Genomic DNA, 17304 nt, shown 5'->3' on the forward strand with positions numbered 1-17304 from the left:
GGCACCTGGCAGCGCCGCGGAGCCGCGCGGCAGGCGACACCGAGCTGGGAGGAAGAGTCCGTCTGCTCGAGGGGAGGAAGGCTCTGCCGAGGGATCCGGACAGGCCGCATCCATGCGCTGAGGGCACCGTATGAGGTTCAACTGTATGGACGTGAGGCAGCAGCGTCCCCAGGGGACCAAGGCAGCCTGGCTGGTGTCACAACAGTGTGGCCAGCAGGAGCAGGGCAGGGATCGTCCCGCTGTGCTCGGCGCTGCCGAGGCCGCCCCTCGGGTCCCGTGTTCGGCTCTGGCCCCTCGCGGCCGCAGGGCCGTGGAGGTGCCGGAGCGGCTCCGAAGGGCAGCGGAGCTGGGGCAGGGCTGGAGCACGGAGCTCCCGAGGAGCCGCCGGGGGAGCCGGGGCTGGTCCGGGTGGAGAGGAGGCTCCGGGGAAGACCCCTCCGCTCCCCACAACTACCTGGAAGGAGGCTGCGGTGCGGAGGGGTCGGGCTCCTCTGCGGAATAACGACAGGTAGGACAAGAGAAAACGGCCTCAAGGTGCCCCAGGGAGGTTCGGGTTGGATATCAGGAAAAATTCCTGCACGGGAAGAGTAGTCAAGCATTGGAACAGGCTGCCCAGGGAAGTGGTGGAGTCACCATCTCCAGCAGCGTTTAAGGAACGTGGAGATGAGGCACTCGGGGACATGGTTTAGCAGGACGGTGTTGAAGAGCTTCTGTTGGACTCAGCATCTCCAAGGTCTTCTCCATCCACAACAACTCTGATTCTGAGCAGCTGCCCACGCTGCCTCCAACGCCGACCGCTCTTATCCCACCTTCCAGGAAGGGAAGGGAAAACACTGCAACCAACTTGTTTATTTCTGTGTCTTCATAAATACATTCCCTTGCACCGTGTGGCAAGGGCTCCTTCTAAGCATCGGGTTATTCATTTTCCCCTACCATTTGTGTGCCGAAGCCGATGCAGACGTCACAAAATTGTGATTCAATTTCAGCCACTGCAGACGTGGTTTGAGACAGAAAACTCACCCGGAACCTCATCTTCCAGCTGCAGGACGAGGAAGCATCCACGTGTTCCCGGCCGCGAAGTCCAGAAGTCTCTTCCTGACGTCGTCTTCGCTCCACGTAGGACAGCGCTGCCCCGTGCTCCTGTGGGGTCCCTGTGGGAGCCGGGTCAACGCTCCTCCTTCCAGGTTTTCTCCCGGGAACTGTCCCCGTTGGGCTCAGCCCTGCGCCCTTCACTCACCGGGTTTGTCCCGGGGTTACTCAGGGAGGAGGAGACACGGGGCTCGTGCCCGCGCCGCCGCTTTGTCCAGGGAAACCTGCAGAGGAGGCAGGACAAGCGGGAAGGGAGAGGCAGCCCCATCCCGGGGAATAAACTGTCCCTGGAAAGCCAGGTCAGTGCAAGAGAGGCGGAAAGCGACGCTGCGTTGCTTGTTGTCACTGCATGAAGCACGAAATTCTAACTGCACGCTGAATTACAGGGCAAAGTTACACATTTTATTCAATTCCCATCTACATTTGTCTTGTGTTCCCTGGATAAAGCTCTTCCCAAGCTCTGTTCTGCCCTCCCAACTCTCCTCTCCAACAGGATTTTTGGTTGTCAAGACCCCTCTTAGGACCAGCCCAACCAAGCGCCGCCTTTCACTTAAGTCCACAGAAAAAGGCAGTTTGAGGGGAGAGAAGGGGCGCCCGGAGCAGATTCCCAGGAGGAGCCGCTTCGCCGTTCAGTGGCGACACAAAACGGAGCAGAACAGGACAGAGGGTCTGTGCAGCAACCAGCAGGTTCCAGCATCACAACCTGTGCATTAACCCAAGGTCGTTTCCAAGGTTTGCGTTTCCCCCTCCCAACACCCAGACCGCTCTGGAGCCGGGATCGGGAAGGCTCAAGGTGCAGAGAAGCGAAGGGATCCCAAGGGCTGACCCCAACCCCAGTTAACCGCAGACCCGCTCCATTTTCCTCGTCCTTTCAGGAGGGGAAAGGCTAAGGAAGCTCAAACGCCCCCATTTAGACTCCCTCATGCAACCCCTCTTGCTCCGGTTTCCACCCCGCGCTCGGGTGCAGACGCCCCGTTCCTCCTCCATGTTCCCTTGCTGGAGCCGCTCCACCTGCTAACACCAAACCCAGCACGAAGCATTGCAGGAAATACTTAAATCACATTTTATTTTCTCTTCCAAATCCAAAAATAACAATTACCTTTATTTAACATGTTACACATCTCACGGATTTAAAATATCATGCTCTATTTTAAATATCTGAGTGACAACACTATACAAATAAAATGTTACACAAAATATATTTAAGAAAATGTTTTGGTCTTTAATCTGAACAATAAATAGACAGGCACTTCTACATATACAAAGGAAGCAATCACTATTTAGAATAACTCTTAAGCAAGATGTGGAAAACAGGAAAATAAATCTGAGTTTTGAGAACATGTTTAACCTACATGAGACGTCATGCAACTTCCAAGATTGTTTCAAAACTCGGAGCGTGGAGGATCTGCACAATTCTGGATTTGTGGAGGGAGCCCCGGCCTCGGCAGCAGGGCCAACGTCAGTTATCTGCATCCCATGGAGCTCCCCGATCACCGCCGAGCGGGACGCACGGACCGACCGGGGCAGCTCCACGTAACCAGCGCAACGAGGCGGCTTCTTCCTCGCAAAACCTTCGGAAAAGGGACGCAGACCTGCACCCACCGCCCGGGCCAACGCCAAACCTGCTCTTTCCCCTTTATCCTCAGCTCTTGTCTTTTCTAGGGTGGGTGGAACCACATTAGATCTTTTTTCTTTTCCTAGTGAAAAAAAAAAAAAAAAAGGAATCATCCAATAAATCCTTTTAGGGGAGATCCTTTACACACTGGCACACTTTGCACAAATGAGCACTTGCAAAGGAGAAAATACTGGTCAGGGGTGCAAAAAGACCAAAACCCATATATTTAAAAAAAAAAAGCCACTTGCAATTTCCAGTGGCTTTTCACTCACCCCCAAGCAAACACTATTCCAAAAAAAAAAAAAAAAAAAAAAAAAAAAAAAAAAAAAAAAAAAAAAAACCCTCTCCCAATCAATGAAACTGTAGCAGGCAATTCCTGCTTCCAAAAGAGCTAACCAATCAAGGAGCACTAGTTGCATCTCTGAAGTTTTTGTTTGTTTTTTCTCTCTCTCTTTTTTTTTTTTAATTTAGGCAAACATTGAAACATAATGACCACTAGAACAGTGGAAAATAATCAGGACCAAGTCTTCATGCCATCCCCTCACCTTCCAGTATTATTCTCACTTTCGAAGGTACTGGAAAAACTTTTCAGAAAAAAAAAGCTGAAAACTAAATGGCGCTTCAGAGGTTCACCAAGGCAGACCCGAACTTGGAAACTTATTTGGACTGAGAACACTTACACACCATTACTTTAACAATTTAAGTGTGGATCTTGCAAGCGCGTCCAGATCTTTATCATCTCTTGAGGTTTTCTGCTATGTACTAGCATTAAGTTTGTGTAGGAACAGATGTTATTTCTGTATTTCTCCTCAATGTCAAACGTTTTGAAGCCTTTGTGTTTTTCCGGAGCAAGGCCGAGCTTCTGAAGGCACATTCCAGTATAGACATCGTCGATGGGATACAGCAGCACCTGGTCGGACGCATTATTCAGTCTTAATGCTAAGTCCCCAGAGTACAGAAAGCCGCCGCCGCCGGCGTAGGGAGGGTAGGAACCTTCATAAACACTTTCCGGGATGTAGTACTTCAATTTTTTCTCTCTGTGAGGTCCAGCATCTTTGATCACATCGCCTATAAATAAGTCTTTGGCTTTCTCCTTTGATAAGCTCTTCAAGTAATCCAGGATCTGATGGGTATTCACAAAAACGTCATCGTCCCCCTTAAAAATAAACTGGACGTCCGCGCAGCTGCTGCTGACCCACTTGAGGAAGAGCACCTCCTTAAGGGTTAAATTGAAGAAAGTGTCTCTGTAGTTCCAGAGGAGAATGTCCTGGTGGGTCTGACTCTCAAATCTGATCATGTCTGAAAGATCAGGAAAATTATCCTCCGGGGGGGTCTGGCCAAGCAAGAAGACCCTTCGGACTGTGACGTCCCCGGCCTGGATTTCCCTGCCCCACGACTCCCGGATCGCCTGCCTCCTGTCGAAGTGCGGAGTCAGGGACTTGATAGCCAGCAGCAGGAAGGGTTTGTGCTTGCACTTGTTTGGCTGATCCATCAGCAAGGAGTAATTTCTGCACCTCAGATAAAGCAGGAAGTCTTTAAATCTTTCTGGTAGGTTGGCAAAGTCACTAACCTCCGACGTCACCCACGGGTCGGGCTCACAGGAGCTGAGAACACTGGAATTAGCAATTAAGTTCTCTTCCACGGTCATGTTGGAAAGCAGGGCCAAGATAGGGTTGTAGAGCAGCTCGAGCTTCTGCTGCTGCTTATTCCAATAGGCTTTGTGAGGAGTATACTTCTTCCAGAACCTGCTGTGTGGGATAATAACTCGTCCTTTTGCATTCTTCTCTTGGCTGCCGCTTTTGGAAACTTCCACAATCACATAAATGAAAATGTTTACCATCATCAGAATTCCCAGCAGCTTTAATCTTCTGCGTCCAACACTCATTTCTCATACCTGGAAAGAATGAAAAAAAGGGAGATTTGTGGACTTCCTCCTGGCAAGTTATCGATTTCATGAAAGTGCAAGCTGCTTTTGGACAAAGATGTGCAAGTTAGTAGCGTAAATTCAAAGGCTACCTGCATCAGAAGTAGTAAAAACTAACCTTGCAGACATGCACATGTACAGCTTAGTATGGGAGTGGGTTTCATCAGCAAACAAGAAAATAACGAGCAGGTAAAACACCCAGTTGCTGCTTGGGAATTTTAGGGAGCATTCCACACTGCGCCCATATTTGTAAGCAACTTTTGATCCTCATTTATGTTTACTTGAAATGTTCGACTGTATTAAGAGTTAGAATCTGAGCACTCAGCATGCTGAAGAGGTTAGAGAAACTTTTTTTTTTTTTCTCACTAGTGAGGAGAGCTTAAGGATATTGCATGAATTGCCATGCAGTAAGGGTCACTTAATTCTAAATTAAGTTTCAAGGTTTAGCCTTGTTCTCTTATACCTTCAAACTACAAAACAGTCGGAGCTGATTTTTAGAGCACAGTTTGTCCATCTCATTTGCTGGTCCTTAGGAGAGAGGCTGACAAAACCCATCACTGCAACAGTGGGGCATTCAGATCTCTGCAGACAGGAGAAAACGTGAATTTGAGTTTTTCTCCGACTAGAAAATGAATGGCAGCAGAATGTGCAATTATTTCTAGGAAAAGAGCAATGAAAACCAAAAAGGAGAAGTTTTGCAGATGTAGCACCAGGAAGTGAGTGACACACGACCACGGCCGAGGCTGCTCCGACATCTGGCCCCACTTCTTGCCAGGGCACAAGGAGGATCAAACCCTCCTCCCTGCACCACGGTCAGGACGAGCAAAGTCAGATCCTCCAAACAAGTGGTCACCCTACCCGGTGGCCAAGAGGGCTAGAGGATCGGTGTATGAGCCACACAAAATGGGTGTAGAAAAAAAAAAAAAAAAATCGAAAGGACAGAGAGAGAGTAGGGAAAACAAATTAATTTCCTCCAACAGAGCGAGGTGACAGATTAAGGTAACATCTCAAGAAAGTCTGTTGCTTCTTTGAGCTTCGCTGTCCCCTCAAGTCCCCTCAGCACAAGATCCTCCCTCAGCTCCTCTCACCCCTCCAGGCCTTGCAGGACAGGGATCCCACAGAAAAGGCTCCGTCACCATCACCCTTGGAAGAAGGTTGCACCAACAGGAGACAACCTGGCAAGACCAAAGTGTCCCCAACAACCACACGTGGTCAGTTACTGCACATACAACTCTGCAGGGGCCTTTGCTAAAGGGGCATCTGCTGATAAAAGTAATATTGCTGGGAAAAAAATGGGCAGCGTTCAGCACGAACACAAATGACGCAGTTTGAGACCTGATCCCGCTCATATAACAATTCATCACCATTTCATCTGACGTCTTTATGTTACATAATTACCAACTATCAACATGCATTTTAACAGCGTTACATTTAACCCGTTAAAAATGTCAAATGAAAGAAGCGGTTATCAAGCATAAACTATAGATATCAATACAATAAAATATAATTTTCAAAGAAAACGGTGACTTTTTTCTAAACTAGACAAAGACTTAAAACACTTATTTGCAGAACTAGAAGCAAAGCACTCAGTGACAGGCTAATGCCAGAGATTTCAGAAGAGTTTTTCCTATGAACGAGGAAAAGGAGGATGAGAGGATGCCAGTGAGGCAGTTTCACATTAAAGGAGCTAAGTTTAAATCACAAAACTCCATAGTAGAGCACTTCTTACAGGCTTTTTTTGCCTTAAAAAAGTCCAGAGCAAACACACACCCAGGCACAGCCCACGTCTCCAGACAACTTGCTTCCCATCTGCTTTGCTGACACTGCAGGGACTGACCAAAAGGCCAATGGGTGGAAATTTGCTGTGCTGGGCAGCTCGCCAAGGAGCAGCAGTGCGGAGTACAGGACAGGGCCCATTTCCCACTCACAACCCAGAGGCAGCAGCCTGGACACATCACGACCACCTTGTCCTACTCCTTTGACAGCCTCTTCTCTCCGTGCTCCCGGCTGCCTCCCCTTGCACTGCTGAGAGCAGAATATCAGTTAGGGAAGCCCAGAAGAAATTAAATACGAGCAGTTCCTACCTTCTTATTGCACATTTTTACATCGCTCTGTTGAAGCGAGAATTTGTCCAAGCGGTCACATTTCTGCTTACTCACATAATGAGTTTTGAGCCGTGCAGTTATGAAATTGTTACGCATTCGTTTCATGCATGCAAAATCCATCATCTGTGACAAAGTCTTTAGCACGTGTCCATATAGCTAGAACAAAACCGCGGGTCTGCTAAAAATGCAAGAATTGGACGTGCATGTTCATATACATAGGGGTGAGTTTTATGTCTCTTTTGGCTCCACTCCATTCTCTGACTTCGCAGCAGGCAAGAACCAAGGTACTGGTAAAAGGAAACGAATTTACAGAGCCACAAGGGAAGCTCCAGGAACAAGAGATGGAGAGAAGACAAGGCAGCAGAACATGGGAAGAAACACAGCTTCATTGTGTACCAGGCAGTAATCAATAAAACGAGAAAAAAGGCACCAGAGAGGAAGGAAGGAAGAAATAAAGAAAGAAAAAAGCAGCATTACAAAGAAATCATGAGCTACAAGAAGATCCCAAGCACTCAAAAAGTCCAAATAACGTTAACGCCAAACAGCAAGAAAACTGAATTTGCCAACTAAGTGGTATTCTTTTCTGCTTTATCTCAAGAGCAAATATATTTTAAAAACCTGTAGGGATTTTATTTAGCAGCCCCGAAGAGTAGGTATAAAATGAGCAGTCTCGCTCCATACAGTAGTTAGAAAAAAAACAAACAACAAAAAACGCCACAAACTTTCAAGTTAGGTTATAATCAAGCAAAGTCACTTTGTGTTTGCCTGCAATAATGCAAGTGATGTCGGTCAAATTAAAAATGGATTTGCAAAACTCAGTCAAAATAGAATGAGAGACTAAGTTTTTATTTTCTCCAGCTTATCTTTGGATGCTTTCACATCCGCTCTCCAACTTCCACTGCCGTCTCTCCGCGCTCCTGCTTTCCCAGCAACCCAAAACGCATGGCTTTGTCACACAGGAATTCAGCTTCGACCCACTGCAACGGTCCCAAGTTCAAAAGCACCTCAAAAACCCCAGTTCTTGCTAAATGCAATTTCAAGAAAACACACGCTGCTCAACTGGTGTGATCAGTTCCCAGTTTGAATACCTAGCTGTAACTTCCAAAAACTCAATTTGTAGCACTCGTGTTGCCTTCCAAATACAGGAAAATTTGGAATTTCGTAGAAATTATGTCTTACCATTCACTCAAAAGCAAAGTAAAAGACACCTGTATTTGTAGCCCAAGGAGCCCCGTATATTCAGGCCAAAGAGGAGTTTTAAAGATCTAGGACTTCCTTCAACATCTGGATTTCAGCAGATGTTGGACACTTCCCACAGCTAAGAGGGCAGTTTGTCTTTTCTACGGTTTTATAGCAAAACACTTCTGCATTTCCACTGGAGAAGCTCCTGTAAATGGTAAAGGCTTTCAGGGTGGAACAGGAAAGTGCTCTTCCAGGAAATAAGCTCAAGCAAGATACATCTGCACCCACATAAAGTGCTAACGCGCTGCAAATTAAAGTTGCACTGCAACTTTCCCATGCAAAAAAGGTCTCCCTCCATACAACACTTAATCCAATATACTACACAGATCCTTCAAAATTTTTTTTTCTTTAAAGATTGGTATACTTAAAGAAGACAAAATAATCTAATCAACATCTATTCTTCAGTCCAGTAGTTATTTAACTGAGTTAAAAACAGAACAACAACAAAACCCTTTAAAATGCTATAGTGTGACCCTTACAAGGCCATGGTTTAACTGTCAAAATTAAACCTGCAGACCTCTTGCAACAACCCTGATTTTTGCTATCAGACAAGGAGAAGTTAGGGTCAAAAGCAGAGGAGCAGAGACCTTTCTAAATGTTGACCTACTTCATCAGGCACTAAAGTAAAACCAAGTCCATATGTGAACAGCTCCCTTCTTGCTCCTTCCTCCACGTGCTAGCGTATTATAAAGGCGATGTTTCAAAAAGCCTGCTTTGATTGCATGTGCATTTATTACTTCCTAAAGTGAAAATGTTTTTGTAAATAAACATCTCAGGAGGGTTATTACATGATGTACAGATCTGGGGAATGCAAGAGGATGTAGCTTAAGTGATAAAAACATTTATTTGATAAAATGACTTTAAATGCATGCCACTTTCTTTAAATGCAAGTGTAGAATTGTAGCTCCTAGCCCAGTTTTGTGAAATACAGAGGGCTTGCAGAAAACAGGCTACAGAGCAGGCAAATTCTTCTCCATACATGCTGAAAATCACCATCGTGTGGCAGTGTGCAAGCACATGCAAAATGGCTTCATTACAACATGTAAGTGCCAACTGCTTCCTTTCTTTACTAAGGATGACTGCTGGGTTTAATCATTATCTAAAATGCATTTGGCTCCCGCTAACTTCATGCTATTGTAACCTCTCACCTACAGAACAGGCTCAAAATATTCTAGGAAGGGGCCTCTGAATAAATCTAGGGAACTGTGTGTGTACGTAAATACACAAAGGGAAGACCCCGTGCCCCACATCACAGTTTGGAAGCGGGAGCACGAAGCAAGACTCCACTTGCAGCCTCTCCATCCATCTCCCGCACGTCACGGCCCCAGCCGAGCGTGGAGAACGTGTCCCAACCAGGACACGTTTGCAGGAGGCCAACCTGAGCGTGCTCCGGCACGGAGACTCCCAGGGACAGTCACGGAGAGGCAACCATCATTAGGTAAGAGCACCAAGGTGGTGCTTAAGCTCATCAGCAGACAGCCACGTCGTCACTCCACGCTGACTCCTCTAGCTGCAATGCAGACACACTCTGCAGATATCTCGAGGGATCTGTGAGCAGTACAAATATTTAAATTTCTCAGCCTACTGCTTCCTAATATCAGCGGGTTTATTCTCTGCAGTGTCTTGCTTCTCTGAGCAATCAGATAACAGTGTTTAACGGCATTGCTTCAAGCAGTTGTGTTAAGATAAAACTTGAAAAGTTAACTTGTCAGCAGCTGCCACAGAGAGCCGGGGAAGTCCCTGCCACATTAAAGTTTGTGAACGTATAATGAGAATCCCAAATAATACCTGTGAAGAGGAAGAGCACAGCTGAAGAGGAAGAATCCTGCTGGCCCGAGACCGCTGATGTTGGCTTCTGACCACTGGGGTAGGGCTGATTAGTTCATCCTCCGGCCGCTAAAAGGTAAGACATTTTCTAACTATCCGAATGCCCAAGTTTAACAGAGTAAGCTCTGTTATTATTATTATTACTCTGTCACTGCTTTGACTAGTTCCATCTGCTTCTCTCGTTCTAGTTCTCAAAGCGGGGAAGAAGTTGACGAGATTCAGCTTTGCAGACACACATCTGAAAGAGCAAAACGGATGTTGTGTTGACTTATACTGCTGCCTGCAAATGTTTTGGCAACACCCACAAAGTTTGCCTTTGAGATACTTCACAAAGTAATTCACGGAATGCTTCACAACTACAACCAAACTTTAACTTCAGTTAAAACAATTTCTGCAAAATTCCCTCCAAAACGATCCTCACGTCTTGCGATGCAAGAGACGTCACAAAATTTCTATTGCCTCCCACTCAACACTTCCAATCCTGAAGTCAACCAGTTCAACCACAAAGTTTCCCACTCCTTTAAAAACTAAAACAATTATAAAAAATAAAAAGCACAAATCTTAACTCTGTCTATATTTAAGCCTCTCAAAGGGTCCATGTTTTTAGATATTTACATACCTTGCACCTAGTGAATTCAATGCAAATAAGGCCTAAATATTTTTCCTACGTGCTAAAAATCTAACCTTTGGATCTGCTGAGCAAATAATTAGTTCATATTTGAATTGCTTTGAATGTCCCTAAAGCAGTTCAAGGTATATGTGTGAGAAACCTTGTGGTTGTGCCAAAACACATTCTGTAAACCCAGCCCCAGGCTTAGTCTATATGCCTTTTTCTCTCCTGGTATAAATTACTTTTCTCATTACATACTTTTATACAAGGGCAAAAAACAAACAAACGAAAAAACAAACAAAAAAACCCCACAGAACTCCACATTCACTGCAATTTACTGCAATTTAAACCATGGAGTATTCCTATCAATTGATAAATTGTCTTAGTATTATCATTCTAATCTACTATACTCACATCCATGCTATAAACCTGTATAGCATCACTAACTGCCCATGTAAAACACAACACATCCAAATTCCCAAGAACAAAAGTGCTTTTCTCTAGAATTGAAATTTTAGACCTGTAGGTAGCAAGGTCCTAACTTGCTATAAAACCTAAAACTAAAGTTATACTGCCCCAAGCCTTCTAACACTGAGGTTTAAAGCAACTTTTATACAAAGTGGTCTAAAAGTGAAGCCAGTTCAGGCTCTGCAGGACGTGACATGGCCACACGCTTGCTAAGACTAACTCAAAGCTGCCAGCATATACAATGTGCTGCTTTCAAGCACCTTTGAGGAGGTTTCAGCTTAAAAGGCAAGTTGAAGAACCAAATTCTTCTCTGGAGAAAGCCAGCTGCCATGCGTAAGAGCGGCTACAGGTGGGGTATGTCCCAGGGCATTTCAAACCAGTTTCAGCCCTGGCTGACACATTCTTGTAACTTGCTCCTTCCTGCGCAAACTGCGGGGCCCGTCCCTCCCTCGCACCGACCTGGCTGTGCCAAATCAACCTGGGGAGCCCAAGAGGCAGAAAACAAAACTCCAGGACGAAGCGGCTCGGAGCCTGCAGCCTGCTCGGCTCGCCCCGCTCGCGTGCACGAAGAGCGGTCCCAGCGCAGCGCCAGGAGCACAGCACACCGCTTTTTAAGCCAGCTTAAGCTTTCCTTTTTACTGATTTTGCTCCCACCTTCAACGCAGCTCCTGAGGTGGCGGCTACCTTCGCCCTAAGGACGCTGGCCTGGGGGTACAAGTCCCTCCAGTGCTTTTTGTAACGAAACCAGCTGCTGAACTAGCGTGGCCGACCTGTTTCTGCTGCTCATAGCAAGCCCTGCTATATTATCTCCCTGCAACTACTAAAAAGCTATAAGTGCATAATGAACTACCTTCCTGCACGAGGCAATTTAGCATAATTTTCAGGGGAACCAGCAGGATAATGCGTTTTCCCAGCTTGATGTCTAAAGCCCCGTTCAAACCACCTTTCCGCCTGCGCAGGCGGCGCTCGCTGCTCACGGTCAGGATAGCGAGTCCTGCTGCGGTTCCTCGGTCACGCGGGCTGACCATGAACCCCAGGATAAAAATGGGGTTTCACAAGCAAAGGGGCTGTTGCTCGGGCGTTATTGCCCCCAGCTGACCACGCTGCTTTTGGTCTAGGCTCCCATTTGACTGCGGTGACTTTCTGTGTTTGCAGCCGGTGGCCAGGTGACAGCAATGAAACCCCCAGCCGTTTCACGCACCGTTTTGCTGGCTATGCAAGCACTGCGGCTGTTAGTCAAGAGTCAATGCAAGCCAAATTAGGAAGGCAGCTTTTCGGGTCAGTATTTGTGAACTTTCTTCTCCCTTTACCGTGCTGAATGCATTTAAGGAAGCAACAGCTACTTTTAAAAATGCAAATACGTGAGAAGACTTTCATCTTTAAACAGCCTTGGTTTCAATACAGAAATGATACAAAGAGACAGTTTGGTCGTTTTGAATAAATCATTTAAAGTTGAGAAAAATCAGTAGAGTTCCAAAGTAGGGATGTTCGGTGTCCTTCTGCAGTCTAGCAAAACATGAGACAGCCCATGAAGCCTAAGAAATACAGATTTTTTTTTCCAACAGCTTTAGGCAGCTAAAGATGCATATAAGTGTCTGGAGGATTTTGCAAAGGAGCCGTAAGCAGGTTAGGCAGCTAACTCCCATTACGTTAATGGCAGATAAGCACGTAACCTGATTACGGACTTCTAAATCCCAACAGGAACTTCCTTTGGTATTGGGTACCGGTGTATCAATGCCAGCTATTCACTAAATCTCCGAGTGGAGTAATCAATTATAAACTGTTCTACATGCCTTTTAATTTAATGCTTGTTTCTATTCAAACGCAAACCAACCGCTTTCAATAAGAAGCTCTCCACCTCCAAGGCAGCTCTTCATTGCCATTTCCTAACATTCGAATATCTGATTAAAAAAAATAATCAGTTTTCGAATAAGAGGAGAAGGCAGCACATTCCGGGCGCGCAACGTTCCTTAGGCCGGGTTGGGAAATCCCACCCTTTCCCAGCCCTGAATCACGGTATTTGCATAGCTCTCTCTTGCGTTACGCACGGCCCAGAAGGGAAGCAAACAAAAAGGTTGTTTCTCAACCCAGCCGGCTCCCCGACGCGGTTCCCGGGACAGCAACGGCTTCCCGGACGAGACGCGGGGCGGCCGGGAGCGCCGGCGTCGCCACAAAAGCCCCGCCGTGGGCTCGGATCCGGTCCCTCGCCCCCACGCGTGGGGCTAATGCCACGTTTTGCACAAGCCACACACATCCTCTGGTGCTTCGCAAACCCCCGAGAATCACCTTTTATGGAGAAAGAGCAAAATGAATCATCTGCCCCATCTTCCAGCCCAAATCAAGACTTTGCACTTGAGCAACTGACTTAAGGGACCACCCTCCAAGTAAAGCCTCTATGAACTTAACACAGAACAAGTCATAATTTCAGAAGCTTTTTTCTTCCTTTCCAAAGAGGCACCAAAGGATTTCAAAGTATAGTATTTTTCATCTCTTACCATGATATTTTCCTAAAACAAAGCTTCCTTAATCAACTGCTGATGAAACTGTTTCATCAATGCTCCCTTTAAAAGCCTCAGCACGGCACCCAGCGCACCGGGGAATTCTTCTCCTTATTTAAATGGTAATTGCTTCTCATGGGACACCAACTCAATCCGGGTTTTGCAGAGTTCATCACAAAACGTTTTAATGACCCAGTGTTTGCACCACGTTGTACAAGACCTGGAGACCTACCGAGGTTCACACAGGTGCCACCTGAACCCTAAAGGGCCCGTTCTTCCTATGCAGGAATTCCTGAAAACGCTACCAGAAAACGATCTGGTCAGCTCCTCCCGTATAAAAAGCAATGTGTTGCTACCTGAACCCATGAGAGAGCATTTATTTTACAACTTCAAGTTAGTGTTCATTTGGTAACAAAAATGAAGGCGAGTGCCTGTATTTCATTATTTTATCTCCGTCTTTCCATGGATTTTTTTGTTTGTCTTTAAGCAAAGGAAGACTGCACAATGCAACTGTTAGTAGCAAAGATAAAAACAGCTAAGTATATACCAGTGAGGTCAGAACATGGCATAACAGTAAATTAGTAATTTTTGGTTAGCTGTGCTCAGACACAAATTCTTTTCTAAATTTGTATTGGTCTGAATATAGCCTAGAACGCATTTCACACGGCAAAGCATCAAATACTTATCCAGTGATTTCCTAGGCACAAAGCCATAGTGACCACATCTTCCTAAACACTTCAGTTAAAAACGGTATTTTGCAAACAATCATTGGGGATTAAAATTCAGCATATGAGAAGAGATTATAATAGCTTAAATATGAAAAGCAAATGGTTAGACACTTGCTTCGAAATACATATTTCCTGTGTTGTAACCGGAAAATAAAGATACATATAGGGGTATATCAAACTACCCTAAACCTACACTCAATAAAGGATATCAAGATAGTTTTAAGCTTTTGGAAGGCTTTCTAAAGGTTCCATGTCAATGTTTCCAGAAACATTACCATGAAAAAGAGGCATGTTAAAAGGCTCGGTATTTTCACAAAACGTATCAATGAAATCCACGCAACGCGCGATATAGCTGAATCCAGTAAAACATACAACTTCGGGATACTGCTCCTGGTACTTCTGGCACCATTGCTCCCTTTCTGTTAAAGCTCAATTTGACAACACGGAGAACAACGTCCACCGAGCAACTTAGGGGAAGTTACACAAGCTGCCTGACGCTTTCACAGAGCAATTCTTTGATAAATTCTTTTATTTTTTCTTTATCTACTGAAAAAAAAAAGTTACTAAAAAAGCTGGCTGATACTGGTCCCCCTTTTCTCCTCCTCTACCGTGAAGAAATCAGGCAGCAGTGCTATGTACATCTCACACAGGCGCTCGTGTTAATGCCAACCACGGCTGCTCCTGGACGGGATCATGACAATATTGGCTGCGGTACCGGACACGCGACCACGCTGCGCGTTTCAACGCCCGAGCGCTGCTGCCAACTGTCTTTTATCGGCACCATTTGCTCTCTCACCGCAGTAAAAATCACCACGAGAACCGGTCCCGCTACAAAAATCACTGCACCAGGTGGCAGTAAAAGGATGAGCTACCATCCGAGCCAGATTCCTCTGAAAGGCTCCCTTCTTCCAGCATTTTGACTGGGAAACAAGGAGGAACATGAAGACCCAAGTCCTGCAGTTTCCCGTGTTCAGCCTTAACTCTTTCATGCTGAAAATTATCTTATATGCTATGCTGACAAATATATGGACTTTAGGCACTTTTCATCTTCCACCAAAGCCTTTCTGAGCAAGCACTACCTTTCTATGCTGACGTCCTCAGGCACACCTTCGTTATCAAAAAAATATATATTTAAGAGATTAGAAGGAACTGACGAGTAATAATAATTATTTTTCTGACCGCTCCCGACATTCTGTTCATTAGGAATTATTTTCTTGGCAGAGCAGCAAGCTGTTTCTATTACTAGGTAGGACATTGGGGGAGCTAGAAAGCTCTCCTGGTGATCTAATGCATGACCTTCAACAAGTCCCTTCAGCAGCGTTGCCGCCTGCTGAACCCCATTTTCCTCATTTTTGTTTATAACACACCTGAAAAGCAAAAATCCAAGCAAAATCAGCTTGCAGATGACACCAGTTGCTTAAAACAAGCTCTATTTTAATTGCTTTACGCAGTGTTTGTAGCTTCCTCCTCAAAACAAATTGCGTAACTGTATTGCAACACTTCTATAGAAGCACTACAGATACAGAGCCCCGCATTTAAAAAAAAGCTAAAAACCAGGGCTTCCTTAAAGCCAAAGGACTTGCCTTCTAACCCATAATGCTATATTTTTAAGTACAAGACAGGCATTCTTTATTATAGTTCGCCTCCACTACAGTATTGTTGCTAAAAATGCGTCTTTGCTGCTTGAATTGCCCCTGGCCCCAGAAGGGCTATTAAAAAAGTATATATATGTATAAAAGTATATATATGTATATACACACACACACATATTTACTTTTTATATATATGTGTGTGTGTGTATATGTGTGTATATATATGTATATGTATCTGCTGAGTTGGAAAAGCTCCTACTCTTTTTCCTGTGTTTCTCACACTCCGGGCATTGGATGGCAGGGCAGACCCGACTCCTCCAGCGGTTTCAGGAGGCTCCATCCCGGCTCCCGAGGGTTCCAGGCGGTTTTTCCTCGCTGGATAACGTGGTGGTTATTCCCAGGGAACGCGCGAGGACCGCGCCATCGCCCTCCCCCTGCACACACACACACACTCGGCATGAAAATCTGACGCACAAGCAGAACTGCAAGATGACACAAACGGAAAGAGCCCCGAGTTGTTTTAATCTACTTTCCACGAGAACTAAAACCCCAGCCTGCCTTTACTCAGGGCAGGGGAGGCAGAGTTAACCATTAATTCCTCAAATGACTCTAATCATGCTTCCTCGGCGACTTTCGGGTTAGGTATTTGGAGCTGTTGCACACATACAGCCTTGCACACCCCGGTTAAATCCTTCTGTGCCCAAACCCTTTTTTTTTTTGGGGTCTCAACAGTTTAAAAAAAAAAAAAAAGTGGAAAAAACCCATGAAACAGGTAGCCTCAAACTAACCATCAGGGTTTAATGATCAACCCCCACGGCGCTGGGCTTCCACCGAGGTTAGACTAAAGGGTTACTCCAGCCAGCGAAGTTTCCCCATAAATTTTTTCGGGATGACTAATGGATCGCGAGCCGCAGCTTGGCCGGGCCGGGGCGCGTAACCTGGCGTCGCCTCCTGACAGCGCGCAAGGCGAGGGCTAAAAAAGCATCGTTTCGTTAAAAAAAGAGCCGGAAAAAAAAAAAAAAATGGAGGTTGGCTTTCCCCTTGGAGAAAAACAGGGCTGAAAACCCTGGGAAGAGCCGCAGCCCCCCGCCTCCTGGGGGGGAAGCGCGCGCGCTTCCAGCACCTTCCTCCCCCCCACGCTCCGCAGGGCAAGGTGGAAGAGAAAATAAGTAAAAAAGGATTAAAAATGAGAGGCGAGGGCGAGCGCGCCGCTCGGGAAGGTCCCTCCGCCGCCCTCGGCCGCCTCGCAGCAACATGTGCGCCCGCGGCCCGGCGCCCGCGAAGGGCGAAAAAAAAAAAACACACAAAACACCTATTTTTTGGGGAAAAATAAATAAATAAGGGGTACGCTGCGCTCCACCTGCCCGCCTCCCTCCCCCGCGCACCCGCCGAGCTGGGAGCTGCGGGAACAGCCCTCACGCGGGGGAGCTGCTGAGGAGAAAACGATGTTTTTTGGGGTGTTCCGCGGCGTTTCGGGGTGTTTCTCCCCCCTGCGCCTCACGGCCGAGCCGCCCCCCGCGCCGCCCTCACCTTGCCAGTCGCCGCCGCGCTCGCTCCTGCCGCCGCCGAAGCCCAATGCACCATGCCCGGCCGCCCGCGGGGGCGG

General features: G+C 46.4%; 1 protein-coding gene across 2 annotated transcripts; it reads right to left on the bottom strand.

Annotated features, from left to right (window-relative positions):
• Positions 1-3307: 3307 nt before the first annotated feature.
• On the bottom strand, positions 3308-17304 carry B3GNT2 (UDP-GlcNAc:betaGal beta-1,3-N-acetylglucosaminyltransferase 2). 2 transcript variants are annotated; one of them, XM_088521275.1, is made up of 2 exons: positions 17229-17304; positions 3308-4598 (listed from the first exon to the last, which is right to left on the bottom strand). In XM_088521275.1, the coding sequence occupies exon 2, from the start codon at positions 4587-4589 to the stop codon at positions 3396-3398; it is 1194 nt and encodes a 397-aa protein (XP_088377401.1). In that variant the 5' UTR covers positions 4590-4598; positions 17229-17304; the 3' UTR covers positions 3308-3395. The 2 variants fall into 2 exon arrangements, with proteins under 2 accessions (XP_088377401.1, XP_088377402.1); XM_088521276.1 differs by lacking the exon at positions 17229-17304 and adding an exon at positions 5092-5228.

Source organism: Tinamus guttatus, unplaced genomic scaffold (assembly GCF_059628265.1).
Source record: "Tinamus guttatus ecotype Peru unplaced genomic scaffold, ASM5962826v1 Tinamus_guttatus_pri_ptg000116l, whole genome shotgun sequence".
Classification (NCBI taxonomy): domain Eukaryota; kingdom Metazoa; phylum Chordata; class Aves; order Tinamiformes; family Tinamidae; genus Tinamus; species Tinamus guttatus.